The following is an 18136-nucleotide window of genomic DNA, read 5'->3' on the forward strand; positions in this document are numbered from 1 at the left end:
TATATATGAGATCATGGTTGTTTCTTACCACAAAAAAAAGAAAAAAAAAAAAAAAAAAAAAAAAACTAATTAATAATAGAAGCTACAAAATCATCAACATCCATTTGGACTAAACCTCAACCTAATTTCTGAGTAGTGAATGACAGATACTTGTTACTTCAATTTTAGTTCAAGGTGTTGGCGCCAGTATTGATCACCGTTGGTATTGGTATTGTTGATGCGATGTAGATCGATTCTAGTGCAAAAATCACCGTTTTTATCAAAAAATGAAACAAAAATAAAATTTTAACCCCATCAACTTCTACCTGTGGGTGCTTTATCTGGTCGATACGCTATGTACCTACAGAATTTTTTTTTCTTCTCTAAAAGTTGTAATGAATTTTTTTTTTTTAGTAAAAATAATGAATCATATCAATAAAACATGAACATGTAATTAAGAGAAATTCATGATCACACTTTAGAAAGAAAAGGAGGATGAGTCCAACTCAAACCAATATGTACTTGGGGGATCCATGGATCCTTCTAGATGTTATTTGTATGCTCATCCCGGACCTCCCAACATATAAACCTCCTAATGTTAGAAGTAATATTGGAAATACTTATTTCAAATTCGCGAACCCTTTTTAGGTTTAAAATCATACTACTATTTCGCCTTTTAAACTACATACCAAAGAGAGGAAGGATCAATTAACTAGGCTTCATGAGGATATATAAAAATATGATATGAGATGAAATTTTTATTTTCGAATTCATCTTCGATTTTTTTTTGTTGGGTATAAATATTTATTTGTTTATTTTATAAAGAGGAAATTACATTCCCCTCCCTTATATGTTTCAAGTATTACACAATCCTCCCCTGCGAAGTTTGTCATTACAAATTCTGCCCTTCAAAGTTGTAGAATATATCAATCGTACCCTGATCGTGTGTTACAAATTTGTATTAATCCCAAAATACCCTTAGTCCAATGGAGATGACGATTTTGCCCTCAACCATTATTATTGTATTTTTCCTTGAGAAACCATGGGAGAGTTAGGGTTTATTCTCACCCTTGTAATAGGTGACTCTGAAATCTGAAATCTGAAATCAAAGAGAGCATTGATAGTTTTGGCGATCGTTTGTAATTATGCTCAATTGATGTGGAGCTCGATGGTTTTGGGCTTTTCCTCTTGAGACGCTCAATTGATGTGGATCTTCAGGCAGTGAATTGCAACTGCCAGTCCTCCCAAGAGTGCTAATAAACAAGTCAAGAACCTGCAATATGAGTGCTCAATGGGCCTGAACCAACGTCTGGCAGCGACTCATAAATCAGACCTGAACATGGGTTGGGTTCTTACAGTGGGGAATATCTGGGCCAAGATTCTCTAACTTCAATTGACCCCTAGATGTGGATCCAAACCCCCAAGTTTCACCCCAAGTCGATGAAGCTCTACAGAGTTTGGGTTCCAAGAGTTGGGACTGCTCACTCCGTTGGAACAGAGAAAGAACAGGAAAACAAGGTGAACATAATAAACATTTATGTATATGAAAAGGGATTTATGAAGAAGAGGACTACCTCCTACATAATCTATGGCAAGTTCCCAAGCCCAAAGTGGGTTGTGTTGGTCCAGCCTAGGGTTGTCAATCGGTCGGGCCTAGCCGACTCGATCTGGCCTATTCGGGCCTAGCAGTGTGAAACCCTTGCACGTTGAACACCCGTTTACTTAAACGGGCCTAGGTTTGGGGGACATGGTACGGTTTGTAATCGAGCTGGTCGGTGTCGGGCTTTAATCGGGCTACCTTAAACGGGCCTTAAACGGATTATGTACCTACTTAAATCTAAACGAACTCTAAACGGGCCCCCCCTAAAATCATTTTTTAAGTGGATTAAATGTCCAAGAATCTTCCATTTGAACAAGGTCACCCAAAAACTCTCCACAATTGATCATATATGAGATTAGGGGTGAAACAAGGCCAGGTTGGGCCTGATTTCTTAAAACCTTAACCCAACCCTAGGTCCTCAAAATTCAACCCAACCCTGTCGGGTTCATGTTTAGGCCCAACCCTGTGGGGTTCATACCAACCCAACCCGGCCCTGATTGACCCTATTTGGGATGGCCTGGGTTGGGTGGACCTTGGCTTCTATAATTGTTGGATTAACCTTGATTGACATCTTTTTTTCCATTCATGTCTCATATATTTAAAAGTTATAGAAAAATAAAATATCTATGGAACCCTAACTTCTATTATAAAGATGCAAGGTTAAATTTCGGGCCGGGTTGGATCGGGTTGGGCCGAGTTGAGGCCTCAACCCTAACCCAACCCAACCCTGACCCGCCCTCAGGGTCAAAAAACTTGGCCCAAACCCTATTCGGGCTCAGGGCTGGTTCGGGTTGTCAGGGCTAAACTTTCATTCCTATATATGAGATCATGGTTGTTTCTTACCACAAAAAAAAGAAAAAAAAAAAAAAAAAAAAAAAAGATTATGAATTATGATAAGTACCAAAGTGATTGTTCTCCACGAGAATTGTCAGCCCTTCATTCACTCCCTATTAAAACATCTCAAAATACCCTATTTTATTTTATTACAAAGTTGGATATAAAACCGTGTTCAACATAATCTATCATAGATTTTTTATTACAAAGTCTTTACTATTACTTTGTATTAGTAGTGGTAAAATATATATTTAGGCAATTTTAAAAGGGTCTAGTCGGTCGGGCTAAATGGCTCGGTTCAAGTGGGCTTCTTAAACTAGTCGGGCCTATCGAGCGCTCGGCGGGCTAGTAGCCTGCACTGTAAACGCCCATTTAATAAACGTATCGGGCCAGTTCAGGTCGGGCCTTAAGCGAGTCGGACTCGATCTGGCCTACCTGTGCGAGCTCAGGATTGACACCCCTAGTCTAGCCCCCTGTTAGCAAAGAAGGGAACCACAAAAAAGCAGAAGCAGACGATACGTGTTTTAAACAGTGAAATTTTTTAAACGATACTGTCAAATAAACGATAAAAAAAACAGAGAACTGCAAAAAATGAAAAACGGATGGTACAGGTTTTAAACGTGTATATTTCAAACAAGCAGGACCAAAAAAAGGGTACTACTATACTCGTATAAATTAAGGAATTATTACATGAATACTTGCATCTGATGTTCAAAATAACTACAATATCCAACACTAATGCATATATATCTTATGTCTCATTATAAGTTTTATGACATATAATTGAATATCATCCACTATCAATTTTAAATTTATACACCACATATGTCTAAGTTTGGTTGAGTAATGTGGCTTGGCTATGATGTTGTTCATTGTTGTCAACTTAGTCAATATACTATTGGAGTAATGTATGTTTAGTTTGAGTTAGGAGTCATCACTTTAAAAACCTTTTTCAACAAATGCATCAATTTGTATCTCAATTTCAGGATCTATACATTGATATTGAGTTAAAGGTGATATCATGAGAAATATAGGCCATTGAGTTAGCTTCAAGTCAGCGAAAGAATCAAGTGGATGAGACTTCGGGAGAGAAATATATGGTCAATTAAATAGACATTATGTTCAACAAGTTAAAAAAAACGTCAAAAAACGGAAACGTATGTAAACGTGTTTTAAACATGTTTAGAACGGAAATGTTTGTCGTTTTCTGTTTTTTTATGTATATTTGAGAGGTATGCGGGAAAATGTGTTTTAAATGGTAAAAAACGAGAATGTGTTTAAAACGAAGTTTTAAGTGCATTTTCGGTAACAGATTCCAACCACACTAGTTCTACTGCATCACCCAAACTTGGATAATTCATCAGCCAAAATATTGCAAAATGCATCCTTCATTGGGATGAGAACTTTTCAAAATGCTTCTTCCATTGAATTGAAAACTTTGTGGAGATGCTGAGATATAACACCACAGGGGGTAAAAAAGCCATTTAACATTCGCTTCTAACAGTGTTAACACCACATGGTATGTTTGTAATTATAAACTTCGCAGGGGAGGATTGTGTACTATTTGAAACTTACAGGGAGGGGATTGTAATTTCCTCTTTAATAAAAGTATTAATTTCATCCATGATGGTTCAAAGTTATTGGGCTCCTAAAGTATAAAATATTTTCTGAAACAATTTTCATTTTTTCTCTTCACTGGCCCACCCGTGTGAGCCTGAAGTGTGAGAAAAGATTAAAAAAAAAAAAAAAAAAAAAAAAAGAAGAGAAAATCCCAATATCCCTCTCGGCTTCTTCCCATGGAGAAGAAATGGCTTAAAAATAAAAAATAAAAAAACCCTACCAAGGTCTTGCAGCGAAGCTCATGATTGAACTTCCATTGATCGTCTCATAATTTGTGTCGTGCATCAACTCTGCTAGTTTCGTTATCCACTGATGGTGTTACACGGATTCGTCTTCGTCTTCGTCTTCGTCTTCGTCGCGGTTGGCCATTGACGATGAAGAGGAATGGTTGGAGATATGAAATTTGAGGACTCGTCATTAACTGGATATCTCGTGAAGAATCTCGAACCACTGTGAGTGATAGATATCTGGTTCTTTAATTTCTTCGTTTTCTATCACTTTCTTCAATCGCGGCATACCTATTACTGTTTGGGCGCTCATAATTGTTTAATGGACGATGAAGTGTCTGTATTTCATAAAGTTTATTTCTGACCATGTTCGATACATAAAAACATTCAGTGCTTAATCTTAGTATGAGAAGATGGGTTTCGTGAATGGAAATTGGTTAATAGGTCATGAGACCATCCGGTCGATGAAACGGCTCATTCATTACTCTCAGAAAATATTTTAATCCATTTTTCGATCAATATGTTACACGTCAAACCTTTTATATTTGTCGTCTTTGCTTTATATTGAGTGTAATTGTTATTCGATATTTTCTGTTACTTAGCGACGATTTGGTCTCAATCACTCTAGCTTCTTTCAGTTCTTTTCAGACTCTGTTTGATGACAAATTGAACTTGAACTCAGTAAGTGGCGATGGAAATACTTAATTATTTGAGATTTAGGATCACGTAAGGTAGGGGTTATGTAGTTTGAAAGGTAATATGCTCGAGTAGCCAAAGAAAACAGAACCAATATTTTCTGAGAGATACCCATCTAGGTTTAGTGCTACACTCAGTAATGAAGCTCACGCACTAGAACATGGTTCATGAACTTTTCTCATCTCCAGAATGATGACTAACGCATGGGCAACAAAATCATGTTATGGACATTTCACTTAATTTGATCATTTAATCTGTGTTTGATTGATTTGCCTAGGTAGCTGAACTTGTAGATAGCGATGCAAGTGGATAGTCGAAAATCGTATGCAATTTATGTTCATAACCGGGAATTTGTATTTGAAAAATCAGTTTCCGGAAACTATCTGAATCCGTTCGAAAGCTAGTTGGATGTAAATATGGATATTTCAATTTCAGATCGGATATTATATGATATGTTTAGGTCCTATTATAATAATATGATTAAATAAAATTTCATAGGGAAAAAGAAGGTGACAGAGGGGCGATTGGGGTGTTTGTGACCAACGTATTCCTTTAAAGGTTATAAGAAAATTCTATAAGACTGTTGTACGACCGACAAAAATGTATGGGGAAAAATGTGAGGTAGTAAAGAAGTGTCCTATGTGTAGCAGAGATGATGATGTTGAGATGGATGTGCGGGGAAACTAGGAAGGATGAAGTAAGGAATGAACATATTAGGGCTGATTTGGGAGTTGCCCCGATCAATGATAAGCTCTGATAATGTCTTTTGAGGTTTTATGACTATGTTCAACGAAGGCTTGTTGATGCTTCAGTAAAGATGAGTGATCTGATTTAGATTGAAGGAGCTAAAGAGCTAGTGGCAAGCCCAAAATGACCATAGGAGAAGTAGTGAGGAATGACATGTATAGTCTAGGTCTTGTCCCATGCATGGCTTTAGACAGAGCCGTTTGGAGGGTAAGGATCCATGTAGCTGACCTCATTTAGCTAAGATTTTCCTGACTCGCTGCTGTTGTGTTATTTTCCTTTTACTCTCACTTTTCCTTCTTTTTTTTTTTTTTTTTTTTCCCGGATCCATGTAACCAACCCCATTAAGTTGGGATAAGGCTGGGTTTGTTGTTGTTGTTGTTTATAGGGAAGAAGATTGCTATTTGGTTGCATGCCCCTACACCCAAACACTGGGGGTGTTGAAAAGACCACACTGTCCCCATTGGTTGGATGCATGTGTGCCCCCTGGTTGGTCCCACACTGGTGCAGTGGCCACGCGACCAGGTAGCAATTCCTAGCCTTGTTTTCTAATACTAAAATATCCTTATCAATTCATGGTATATTACAAGTAATTAAGCAAGAAAAAAAAAAAAGATTCATTATGACATCTATATAATTTCAGATATGACACTTCAACATCAACCCTAGTGGGGAAGTGGATTCAGCTCTTCACCTTCTCGTCTTCTCGAATATTCATTTTCTCTATTTCTCCGCTGCTCAATAGAGATAGTGAGACTGTAACACCACTCTCTATAGACTTGCTACCCTACTTTCCAGTCTTCACTAGGGATGTAAATGGATGGTTGAAAATCCGTATTCGATTCATGTTCATATCCATTGAGGGGAATCTTCATTCGAAAAATTGGTTTCAAAAAACCATTTGAATCGGTACGAGAGCTGATCAGATGTGGATATGGATAGTGTATTATTTGATCGAATTTGATCCGTTTACATCCCTACTTGCGGAGGTGTCTAAGTTGCCAAGCTTCAGAATAATTTGTTTCAATTGTGGGGTCTTATAGTCCATTAGTAACATCTTGTGATATTAAAATTTTCCCATATCAATGTGATACCACTACGGAGACTTACCCATTATGCTTACTCTGAAAAATCTATTATTTATGCCATAGAAGTTTGGCCTTAAATAGAGTGGAAACATAGAACCGGAATCAAATAGCCAACTAGTCTAGACAAGGCTTATTTAGCGCTGTCTTATGTGAAATAGAAGTTCAATATGTTGTATCATTGTCACAAGTAGTAAATGTATCATAGGAGGAATAAGACTACAAACAATCTAGTGTTTTCTAAGTATCCTTCTTTTTTGCTTGTGTTTCAATTGCACATCATAGGGCAGCATTGGTAAAATGGAAAAAGAATTAAGCAATTGGAATTATAGGAACTTTACGCAGGTTAGAAAAAACTAGAGAGACCTCCAACAAACAAGAAAGGTGAAAGATATAACACATTCATAGCTTAGGCCTTGTACCTAGTATGACGTCGAATAGAACTTATTGGAGGGCAAGGATCCTTGTAGCAGACCCCGTTTAGTTGGGATAAGTCTAAGTTTTTGTTGTGATTTTCCCTTCAATTAGTAAAGGGGTGGGGAAAGAAGGATAATGGAACAAACTGAAGAAAGAAAAATAAAGGTAGAGGAAAGGGCGTACCTGGTACATGAGGCTCCCGCTGCCCCGGACCTCGCACATGTGGGAGCCTCGTGGACCGGGTACGCCCTTTTTTTAACGCTGTACTCAGGTATCAATATGCTTTTACTTTTTCAACTTATTGATAGTTTATTGCTTGTAAGTCGGCTTAAATCGTCTAAAAGATAATACTGTCACAAGAACACTTTTGGATGAACCTGAAGCTGTCTTTCTTAGATTCCAACTCTCTAATTTCTTCTTCCTCAAATGTTCACGTCTCATTGACTTTAAGTTGTTAATTTGCCAAATACTACTTTCTTATCATGCCATATTTGAGATAGGGTTGTGTTTTGTAACTTATGTTAGACAATCCTTCTCATGGCTGATAAAGATTTGTTTATTCATCTTCAAATAATTGGGTTAAGGCTTTGAGTATTTATCCTCGTATCATGCTGAAGCAATTGAGATGGAGTTGTCTTGAGTTGAGTTGGTTACCTAGGCCCTTACCATGGCTGATTAAGATTTGTGCTTTCATATCTGAATTATTGGTTTAAGGCTTTGATGATGTTATAATCTATCTTCTTATCATGGCTTATCCCTCGGGAAGCAAAATCTTATTTCAGGTTGTGTTTCTTTTATTCCTGGTTCTGAACACCCCCACGCCAAGAAAAAAAATCGAATGTCATTTATATGGAATAGTTTCTGATGGATGTATTTGCATTTTGCAGGACAGAGGCTGACCCTCTGATTCTTGCAGAATATGTGGTAGCATTGTTAAAGAAGGACAAACCTATTGAAGAGTTACAAAAGCTCTGTGCTGAGAATTTAGTTGAATTCCTGGGTCAGGGTATGTTTAATTTGTGGTGATTTACTTTTTATTTTTTACCTTCTGCATACCTTTGGAAACATTATTCCTTTTCATCAAGTGCATAACTCTGTGGCAGTCTGTAATGAAGCGTTGCATATTTTTAGAAGAATATTGGTATCTTCATGTTGATGTTTCAATCTATTTATTAATACATTTGCCTTATTCCTGAGGGCACTCACCACCTGCTGGGAATTGATATTTAGTGTGGAACTCTTAATGATGTTGCCTTGTCCAATGAAATGTTGCATTTAATTTGAAGAATATGGTACTTTTTCAAGCTGAGTTTTTAAACTATTTGTTGATACCTTTGCCTTATTCCCGAGGGCACTTTTGCCTGCTACGGATCGATGTGTAGTGTGCAATACTTTATGTTATGTTGCTTTATTGTATTTTTGGACTTGCTTTGTACAGACCAGTTTGAGAAGAAATTATCTAGAAGTTCTATTTCTTCCAGTTCATTCTAATTTAATGCTAATGCTTTAATTCCTTTCATCCACTCATGTTCGAGCGACGCTTTCTTGAAAACAACGAAAGGGAATGAAATTTGGCAACAAGAGTAACATACATGGAAAATTATACACACATAAAGCAAAACAATGAGAACCAGCAAAGAAGAAGAAGAGATGAAGAAGACAATGGAGGAGAGTAGAAGTGATGAAGAGAAGAAAAGATAGTAACCCATTGGTACCTACATTTTATTTGTAATAGCTAGAAATCAGAAATTACAACCAGCACCCTTGGTTTATGTGTATTCACACATTAATGCAAACAGAAAATTACAGTGACTAAACACTTTGCGATAACTGCTATTATACTTAATTCCTTAACACTAGAAGTAGGTGAAAAGTGTGAGTAACATGTTGAATATTGCATGCTGACTTTAAGGCTTCTTTCCAGCTTCTTTTGTCCAAAATTCGGACAGAGGGCTTAGTACATATGGACTATGTTATCCCCAAATTTGAGGCAAAGTAGCAAGGGGCCATTCTCCATGATTTTCAACATGCATTTGGGTCCCCTTGTCTCAAACACTACCAAGGAGATGATCCGGTCAACAGGATTCAAGACCATAGACAAAGAAATACGAGAGAATTTCTCCCTTTTCCATTTCTACTGCACCTGTGTTTCCCATAACTTTCGAGTCCATTTTGTCCTATTCGAATACTTCTCCTGGATTATCTTTGTACTTAAATCTTTTTTTTTTTTTTTTTTGCATATGAACAGAACAAAAACTGTAGTTTTCATTATTAGTGTAATCCCTCTTTAGGTTGCTATTTTCTGGGCACTGCTTACCATTTTTCATGTTTGCAGGTACAAAGTCTTTCATCACAAAGTTGTTCCAGGTCCTAGAGGGTGGTTCTATTGTAGCACCTGCCGAGAGTTTGGATGCCATCCAGAAGGTTCAACCACATCCATCCTTCATTGCAGAAGATCCAGCAGAACTGAAAATTTTGTCTCCAAAGCCTGAGGGCCTTTCTCCTGAGGAGAAAGAGGTCAGTGATGATGAAGATGATGATCGTAACCATAAGCATCGTAGAAGGGAGTCAAGATCTCAGTCTTTTGACAAAGATGCACAGGAAGAATTCTTGAGCAGGCCAAATAGAAAGCGTAACAAGCCTTGTGAAAATGGGCAGCTATATGTCGAAAGTGATCCTCAGCCTAGTGAAACACGAAAAGAATATAACTTTTCCCATTCGGAGAGAGATCTCTCTGCAAAGTTTGAAAAACGACGTCCTGGCATGGCAGTACAGCCTTGTGGTCCATTGGATTTGGATCAGAGGATGAGAGTTAACCAGGCATTTCGTGGTGAGACTGGTGCTCGTTTTGATTTATCTGCATCTCTAGGTCGTCCTTCCTTAGGTAGGGGAAGAGGGAGGAATTCTGGCCCCTGGAGCCAACATGATTCCAGGTTCAGCTCTGTGGACATGCTTGATTTTGCATTACAAATGGCTCCACAAGGAGCTGCACCTAGTCTATTTTCAGGAAGGGGATTGCCAAATGCTGGAAATGCACAGAGTGGATCCTGGAGTGCATTTGGCTTAATTCCAGGAATGCCCAATGGAAGCCTTGATACATTCCATCCTCTTGGTTTGCAAGGAACACTCAGACCTTCAATCAATCCTTCCTTGAGTATTGGCATTGCCCGCCAACGGTGTAAAGATTTTGAGGAACGTGGATTTTGTTTGAGAGGGGATATGTGCCCAATGGAGCATGGTGTAAATCGGATTGTTGTTGAAGATGTTCAGGTATGTTTTCATTTTTAATTGCTTTCTGTTATTGTCCAATTGATATTAAGCCTTTATTGCCAGTGTGATGAAGAGGAATTTTTGAGTGAAGATGAAATGCTGGAAGAATGCATTGTTCCTTGCCTCTGCCATGCATGTGACAAGTTTGGAGTGTGTGTCATGAATTGATGGATCTAATCTAGGGGAACTCATACGTTGGAAACTGATTGGATTAGTTAGCCTAACAATCAAATCTGTCCTGTATTTGAATGGTTGGGGAACAGAAAAACCTGGAAAATTGTCTGAAAACACTACTTGGGTGTCAATTTTGGAGAAATGTAAGATAAAATTTCTTTGATGAAAAAAAAAAAAAAAAAAAAGCAAGCAACCTGTACACTCAGATGCTGTACAAGCCCCAAAAGGCATAAAATACACTCTACAATGACAACCAGCAAATCCCTCTACAAAAACAAGCAACAGCCATTCCTTACAAACATGAACCGAGAGATATCTTCCCTAACAGTGAAGACCTATCCAATTGCAAATTCAGACCATCAATCCCGACTATGCATGTCTGTTGTTTATGGTTGTCTTATCAGATCAATTCTTTGATGTCATCTCCTTTTTACCTGTCTACTGTTTCATTACTCATTATCTTCTTGAATGTGTTAAATGTACTGAAGGGGCTGGGATAAGGGGCTTTTTTTTTTTTTAATGGTAGTTACGTCCTGCTATGTTTGCTTTACTTGATATTAGATTGAGCATTAGGTTTTCATGATGTAATGCTATGTGAACATTCAGCACTTATTTATGCCAAATATCATAAAAACATTTACTTAAGATATTATTCATAAATAAACAAATACCCCCTATTTGAATCCAATAAAAATAGTTTAAAAATCAAATTCCAAAATGATAAAAAGTCAACCCCCCAGTCCAAGAACAAAAACTGAATTTTGGTTATAGGGACGATTTTCAACTTTTAAATGCTAGGGTTTTTCTCAATTATGAAAATTTTATAAATTCTATCATGTTAAAACATTGCTAAAAACCAAAAGTCCGGTAAAATAATATTTTGTTTTGATATTCATAAAATTATTTTCATTCAGTCGATTTTAACAGTATTTGCGCACTTAAAAATAAGTTTGACTGAAGCATAACTTTGTCATTGCAACTCAGATTTAAGTAATCTTAGACTTGTTAGAAAGCTGGTTTTATGTTATAACTAATACAAAAAGTCTCATGTAAAAATAAAATCATTTGACCAATCAAACTTATTATAGAATAAGAGCATTTCTCTAAATGTTGATTTTTTATAACTTAATATGATTTAATGTTAATTTTTTATATTTGATGTGGCTAAATGTTGATTTTTAATGACTTGATGTGGCTTAATCTTGATTTTTTATGATACAAGGTATATATATAACTTACTAAATAATGTTAGAAATAGGAAAAATAAAAAATAACACTTGTTCGCCTTAAGGCGGGCGCCTTCTCGCCTAAGCGCTTAGACAACCCTCCACCGCCTTGGTTTGCCTTGGCGCCGTGACAACTATGCAATCAACTGATGAAAATTTGGTCCTTAACACAATTTATCATATAGTAAAGTTTCTGAGCACATAAATAACTTAGGGCCCGTTTGATTTTGTTTCTAGAAACGTGTTTTTCCGTTTTTCTATGCTCAGAAATGGAAAAACACCCCAAAAACTGTTTAATTTTTCTGTTTCGTTTCACTTGTTTCTCGAAATAGGAATAAAAATTTATGCCTATTTTTGTGTCTAGAAACAGGAATGGAGAAACAAGTCAAACTTATTTTTCTATTTCTATAAACAAGTGGGAGGGACAAAAATTGTGAAAAACCCAATACTTCACTAGACCTTCATCAATGCCAACCCATTGCTGAAACTTCTTGATATCCAAAAGTAGTGACTCCAACTTGGTTGTGCGAAGTTCACAGTTCCGGACTGCCTTCTGAAGCTCATCTCCACGAACCATACCTGCAATTCTAACGTCGTGCCTTCACTTGTGAGCTGCACACTTGCCACGTTGTGCCTTCACTTGTGTCTTGAACCCTTCTACAATATTGAAAACGTTTTGGGAAACAGAAAAATTGAACACCTTTTTGCAATTTCAAAAATCGTTTCCTAGCACAGAAATAGAAAAAAACTGTTTCTGTTGTTTCAGAAACAACGGAAACAAAATCAGGCCTTTAGTGCATGTTGGTGTTTCCCAAGCTATATTGCTATTTTATTTTATACAGGCAATACAATTCATGAAATTTAAGCTCTTTGCTTGGGTTGTTCATTTTCCCCCCTTAAATGTCTATAACAGTTGATTTCTGAATTACAGAGCCTCTCACAGTTCAATCTCCCTGTTTCGCTTCCAAGTGCACGCCTATTGGGGCTACCTTCTGCAACGGGAGCTTCAACTTCAGTTAGTGCTCCTTCAGGCCTGTTGACAAATAGCAAAGGTTTGCATGGTAAAAGTACTAAACCTGGGACAAATGATGGTGGAATAGGCTTGAATGGAGTAGTATCTTCTTCTGCTGGTGTGGGTGAAGCTGACCTCTATGATCCTGACCAGCCTCTGTGGAATACTGACCGTCAAGAGACATCAAGCGCTCTTTTAAGGCTCCCTTCCCCTAAGACTAATGACGTTGAGTCCTTATGGGATACTGATACTTCTTATCATCACAGCTTAAGGGTTTCTGATGGCATTGACAGTGAAAGGCCAGGTAAAAACATTACGACGACTGTTGGTTCACAGAGTGCAGCTTCTTCTGTTTGGGGACGAATTGGGACTTCGGGAATTAAAATAGAAACTACAGGGGCAAATGATAATGCACATTATGCACTACCTTCCCTGGGTTCTCATGGGAATAAAGCAAAGGAAGAGCCAAGTTTTTCAGGTACTGCTTATCGAGGGAAACTGACTTTTACGGGGGACATTGATCCAAAATCTATGAATTCTTCTGTTACTCCAAAGCGACGAAATGATTATGGGCATAATGGTGGGCGACCATTGCAGAAGGCCTTACGTACGCATTTTGTTAATGGTATTCCTCAAAAAATCAACAAGAGGGAGGCCCTTCTTACACATTTCCAAAAATTTGGGGAGGTTGTTGACATTTATATTCCACTGAATAGTGAAAGAGCTTTTGTTCAGTTCTCTAAAAGAGAAGAGGCAGAGGCTGCTCTGAAGTCACCTGATGCTGTGATGGGCAACCGTTTCATCAAGTTGTGGTGGGCTAATAGGGACAGCATTCCTGATGATGGCATAAACGGTGGCAATACTGTATCAGCAGTTCCCCATGGTGTTACAACTGCTTCTGTTCAATCTCAGCCATCTATTACTGATGGAGCAAAAGAAAATATCCCATCTGCACCTCCAAAGGTCAGTATACCTGCATCCGATGTTCCAGTGCCTGCTGCTGTTCACCCTAAACCTGTTGCGGTAAATGGTCCCAAGGCTATCCCTCCTGTGCAAAAGAAGCTAGAAAATTTGGAGGTTTTAAAGGAGCAACTCCGCAAAAAGCAGGAAATGCTGGACGAGAAACGCAATGTTTTCCGCCGCCAGCTGGATAAGCTTGAAAAACAAGTAAAACCCAATTTCCACCCTTGTACAACTCTTTTGTATTTAAATATTTTCGGCGTGTTTGAGAGGCCTACATTTTATCACCATTTGGCTAGTACTTGCTTTTTAACCTGCACAGAAATGCTATACCAGTTCTGGATATGGTAATAGCTTGTTTTTATGTTTGAGCACATGTTTTGTTTCTTCTTTAGCAAGAAATTCAAATAGCATGAATATGTAGAATCGTTAACCAAATGAGACACATCCAAACCTGGATGTTGGGTTTGTGCAGGCTACAGTCAAGGGTGAAGCAGCTTCTGACCAAGCTATTAAGAGACATAAAGTGGGGACTGCAACTGATATTGCGAAGGCTGCTAGTCCACGTCCCACAAATCCTGGTATTACTGGAGAAAGACCCGGTGCTGAAAATTCAGTGGATAAAAATGTGGGGGAGAATGGTGCATCTCCCAGTTCAAAAACAAGCTCACCCCTGATGTTACAGTCGCCTAAGAATTCCAAGCAGCTAAGTCGCCCATCTGCACCAATAGGGCCTCCCTTTCTGGTGAATAGGTTCAAGTTGGACAACCGCCCTACTGCATTTAAAATTCTTCCGCCTTTACCAGCTGAGTTTGTAAATGCAAGTGATTCTCTTCTCTTTATCTGCAACTCACTCCCTTGCATGCATGCACTTATTTCTTTATGCTCTTGGTTGCTTTTATATTTGTCGAAGAGGAATGGAACATGGAGTAAAAAAAATATTTACATGTAAATTGTATGGTTAATCATCATCAACCATAAAAGGCAGAATGGATGTGAATTTATCGTCACAACATAAATCAACCTGTCAGATTGAAATCATTGGTCAATAGAAATCAGTCAAAGTAAGAAACATGCTGGAACTTGTCAAACTTGTTGTATTGAAGCTTTTTAATAGTAGTTGACCCTTTTTAAATTTTGAAATTATTCATTGATATTTCAGGTAATGACAAGAGGAGCACTGAGTATGAATATATATGTATAATACTAGATTATCAATTTATTGTTATTATTGTAAATTATACATAGAGTTATGAGCAGTGCAAATAAAACATGATACTTCTTATTTTCTAGGAGAAACTAGGAATAATTCCTTCCTCTACATCTGCCACATGGCATATCATGTGGGACACAAATTTTGTGGACAAGTAGGGCACTAGGGCCCAAGGCTCCTTGTCTACGTGTCAAGTGGCGATGTGGCAAAATATAGCTTTGAAAATCCATTAAAAATTCAAGTTTTTGAAAACCATGGTTTTGACAGTTTGGAGGAACTGTCTCAAATCTGCAGTCACCACAGTTTTCTTGATTGATCAACTAAATGGAACAGTGTGAGACATCATTTTATTCTTAAGTGTTTCCAATTCAACGTCTCTTTAAATGGTAGGAGAAAATACTTTTATGTTTCCATGACTAATGCAGCTGTCAGCTCCCTTTCTCTGATTCATGATTACAATATTACAATATGAATGATGTCATGATCTCTTGACATATTGTGTCTTCTTTTACACTATCTTTCTCACACATAGGAAAAAGTTTTTTAATTCCAAATATGCCCATCCCTCATCTTCTGTTTTCCTCTCTCACGTGGTATAACTTGTATTAATTCCAATTTACTATCAATCTTTTATCTTTAAAAAAAGAAAAGAAAAAAAGAGCAACCTAGTGCATGAGGCTCCCGCTACAGCAGGGCCTGAGAGGGGCAAATGTACCAACCTTAACCCCCTGCTTCGTAGGAGAGGCTGTTTCCAAGTTTCGAATTTGTGACCAACATGTTGCAATAGTGCAACGTAACTGTTGCGTCACAGGCTCACCCACTAATCTTTTTATCCTTTTTGTAGGCATTAAAACTATTTTGCAGTCATTTACCAAACAAAGAAAAGAAGTTTGCTGTCAAGAACAAAAAATTCAACTTTATTAAACTTGGCATTGATTTGATATTATTGTCCATTCAAAGTTTTGCATCCTTAGTTTGGACACTCATGGTTACTACTACTTACTAGTTACTAACCTAGAAATAAGAGGGTAGAGTGTCCTCAAATTTTATTTTTTTTTGGTAGTGTGGTGGTTTTTTTTTTTTCGTTTGGTGGGGGGTGGGGGTGGATACTTAGTGTCCATTTTGTTGGAACTGATCTAGCATGTTCTTATGAGTTATGATGTGTCCTGATTGTGCTTATAGTCCATCATCCCCATATTTTTGACTATTTACTTCCCAGAAGTTTCATAGTGTCTCATTTTCTTTCCAGTTGGTAATTATGTGTTGGTGATCAACATCAGGTTTGTTATGCTGGTATTGATTCTTTTATATTTTCAGATTGCTGTTTTGAAGGAACATTTTCAATCATTCGGTGATCTCTCTGCAGTTGAACTAGGTGATTCAGACCCTTGTCCTCGATCGGCTGGTTTGGATCCATGCGCAATTTTTTCTGCTCGTGTAATTTTCACAACGCGTCATGCAGCTGAGAGGGCATTCTTAAATGGTAAATGTTGGCAAGGCCACAGCTTACAGTTTGCGTGGCTGGCTACTTCCAGTAATTTTACCAGTGAGCCAGGTGGCAGAGAAAATTCTCCCATTCCTACTCCCAGGGCCCCCCCAGGAGCTGAAGTTCCTAGTAAGACAGCAGTATCTGGGTTGTCTTCATCAAGTACAGGAAAATCAACAAGTGTTGGTTCGCTGGATGTTCCTGCAGCTGGGGATGGTGAGACTAAGAATTCTGAAGGGATAAAGGGTGGAGCCGAGGGTATGGAAGTGGTAGAAGGTTTCCGGTCCAGTTCTACTCCTGTGTCCTCAAGTGAGACTCATTCGCCTAAAAGTGATGCTTTGATGGTTGAGGAAGGCATAAATGTCAGTTCTATGCATACAGGTAAGTTGCTCAGTTTATGGACAGTAATGTCAGGGGTCCTGCCTAGGAGATTTTTCAGAACTTGTTTCTTTATCTTAGTTCAAAATTTTCTCGGCATCTCATGGGTACAGTTATTGTTCCTTGGTTTTTACAGAGCCTTTTAATGCTCAAGGATCCGATACTGTGATTGAGGGAGCATGACTATCCCAATGCCTACATGTGTTTCTCCGCGGGATCAACATTCAACTGTAGAAACAGTAAGTTTATTGTAATATCTGCAGGTTTTCATGAAATTGATGACCCGCAGGTTTTGTATCTAGCCTGTTTCGGTTTACTTCAGCTGTGAATGAATTTTTCATTTCTTTCCATTGAGAAGAATATGAAGGAAAAGAGAAAAAGAAAACCAATCTTCACCATTCTCTTAGGAAATCACAGTATTCTTTCATCTGAGTTCATTGCAAGCCCTTGTTCAGATCCCAGTTTAATTTTCTCACAGAAGCTGTTACAGCTACTGCAAATTTTTCATGGGTTTAAGTGAAAACTGGCCCCAAGTTAGCTCAACCATTGGTAAAGATGAACTCCTCGGGCCATTCCACACTGGCCTGGTAACCAGACTCTCCATTAGCAAAGCTGAAATCAAACCAGAAAAAGAGGGGCGGAAAAAAAAGGCCAGAGCTGAGATCAATTTGTATATTAGAATGAGCCAATAATCGGTTGGTTTGATCAGTAATGACCAAAGTAAGAGCCTTGATCTTCTGGTAAAAAGAAATTCTTGATTCAACTTCTCACCTCATGAGGCAGAGTTCCTATCTCATAATCCCAGATCCGATGCCTCATGGATTACACATTGAAGTCCTTGGCCTAACGGTTGGTTCGGTTGGGTTTCAGTAGATTTCCCACACCTCTTTTTAGCATATAGTGGATCAGACCGAAATTGGGCCAATAATTGGTTGGTCTGTAAATATGAAACTGAAACCCATAACTATTAGTTTGGGTCAGTTTGCTCCCTTCAGTTTCTTTTTACAGTTTTTTTATCAGTCTATTATTCTTACTGACTCTGTTTTTCATATAAAATAAAGGATGTGGGATAGGTATGCTAGCGCATTACCTAGGAATTTGGTATGCTAGCAAGATTTTGACTGTTGGATTTGGTCAATTTGAATTAAACCGTTGGATGAAGAGAAGATGTACAAACTTTCAATCCACTGTAATTACACCTTTTCTCTCCCCTCT

General features: G+C 38.0%; 1 protein-coding gene across 4 annotated transcripts; it reads left to right on the plus strand.

Moving 5' to 3' along the window:
* Positions 1–4153: 4153 nt before the first annotated feature.
* LOC122076897 (zinc finger CCCH domain-containing protein 27-like) lies at positions 4154–17332 on the plus strand. 4 transcript variants are annotated; one of them, XM_042642515.1, is made up of 7 exons: positions 4155–4485; positions 8090–8208; positions 9538–10472; positions 12804–14051; positions 14320–14668; positions 16424–16924; positions 17058–17332. In XM_042642515.1, exons 1-7 carry the CDS (start codon positions 4418–4420, stop codon positions 17102–17104), a joined length of 3267 nt encoding a protein of 1088 aa, XP_042498449.1. In that variant the 5' UTR covers positions 4155–4417; the 3' UTR covers positions 17105–17332. The 4 variants fall into 4 exon arrangements, with proteins under 4 accessions (XP_042498451.1, XP_042498450.1, XP_042498449.1 ...); XM_042642514.1 differs by having other exon boundaries at positions 4156–4485; positions 14320–14664; positions 16375–16924; XM_042642517.1 differs by lacking the exon at positions 17058–17332 and having other exon boundaries at positions 4154–4485; positions 14320–14664; positions 16424–16556.
* The last annotated feature ends 804 nt before the right edge of the window (positions 17333–18136 follow it).

Source organism: Macadamia integrifolia, chromosome 4 (genome assembly GCF_013358625.1).
Source record: "Macadamia integrifolia cultivar HAES 741 chromosome 4, SCU_Mint_v3, whole genome shotgun sequence".
NCBI lineage: Eukaryota > Viridiplantae > Streptophyta > Magnoliopsida > Proteales > Proteaceae > Macadamia > Macadamia integrifolia.

Bases quoted from the DNA above. Each gene is read 5' to 3' on its own strand.
- LOC122076897 (XM_042642514.1), top strand. From the start codon at position 4,418: ATGGTTGGAGATATGAAATTTGAGGACTCGTCATTAACTGGATATCTC. The intron at 8,209-9,537 runs GTATGTTTAATT...TCATGTTTGCAG, and splicing joins AGTTGAATTCCTGGGTCAGG to GTACAAAGTCTTTCATCACA. The intron at 14,665-16,374 runs GCAAGTGATTCT...TTATATTTTCAG, and splicing joins TACCAGCTGAGTTTGTAAAT to ATTGCTGTTTTGAAGGAACA.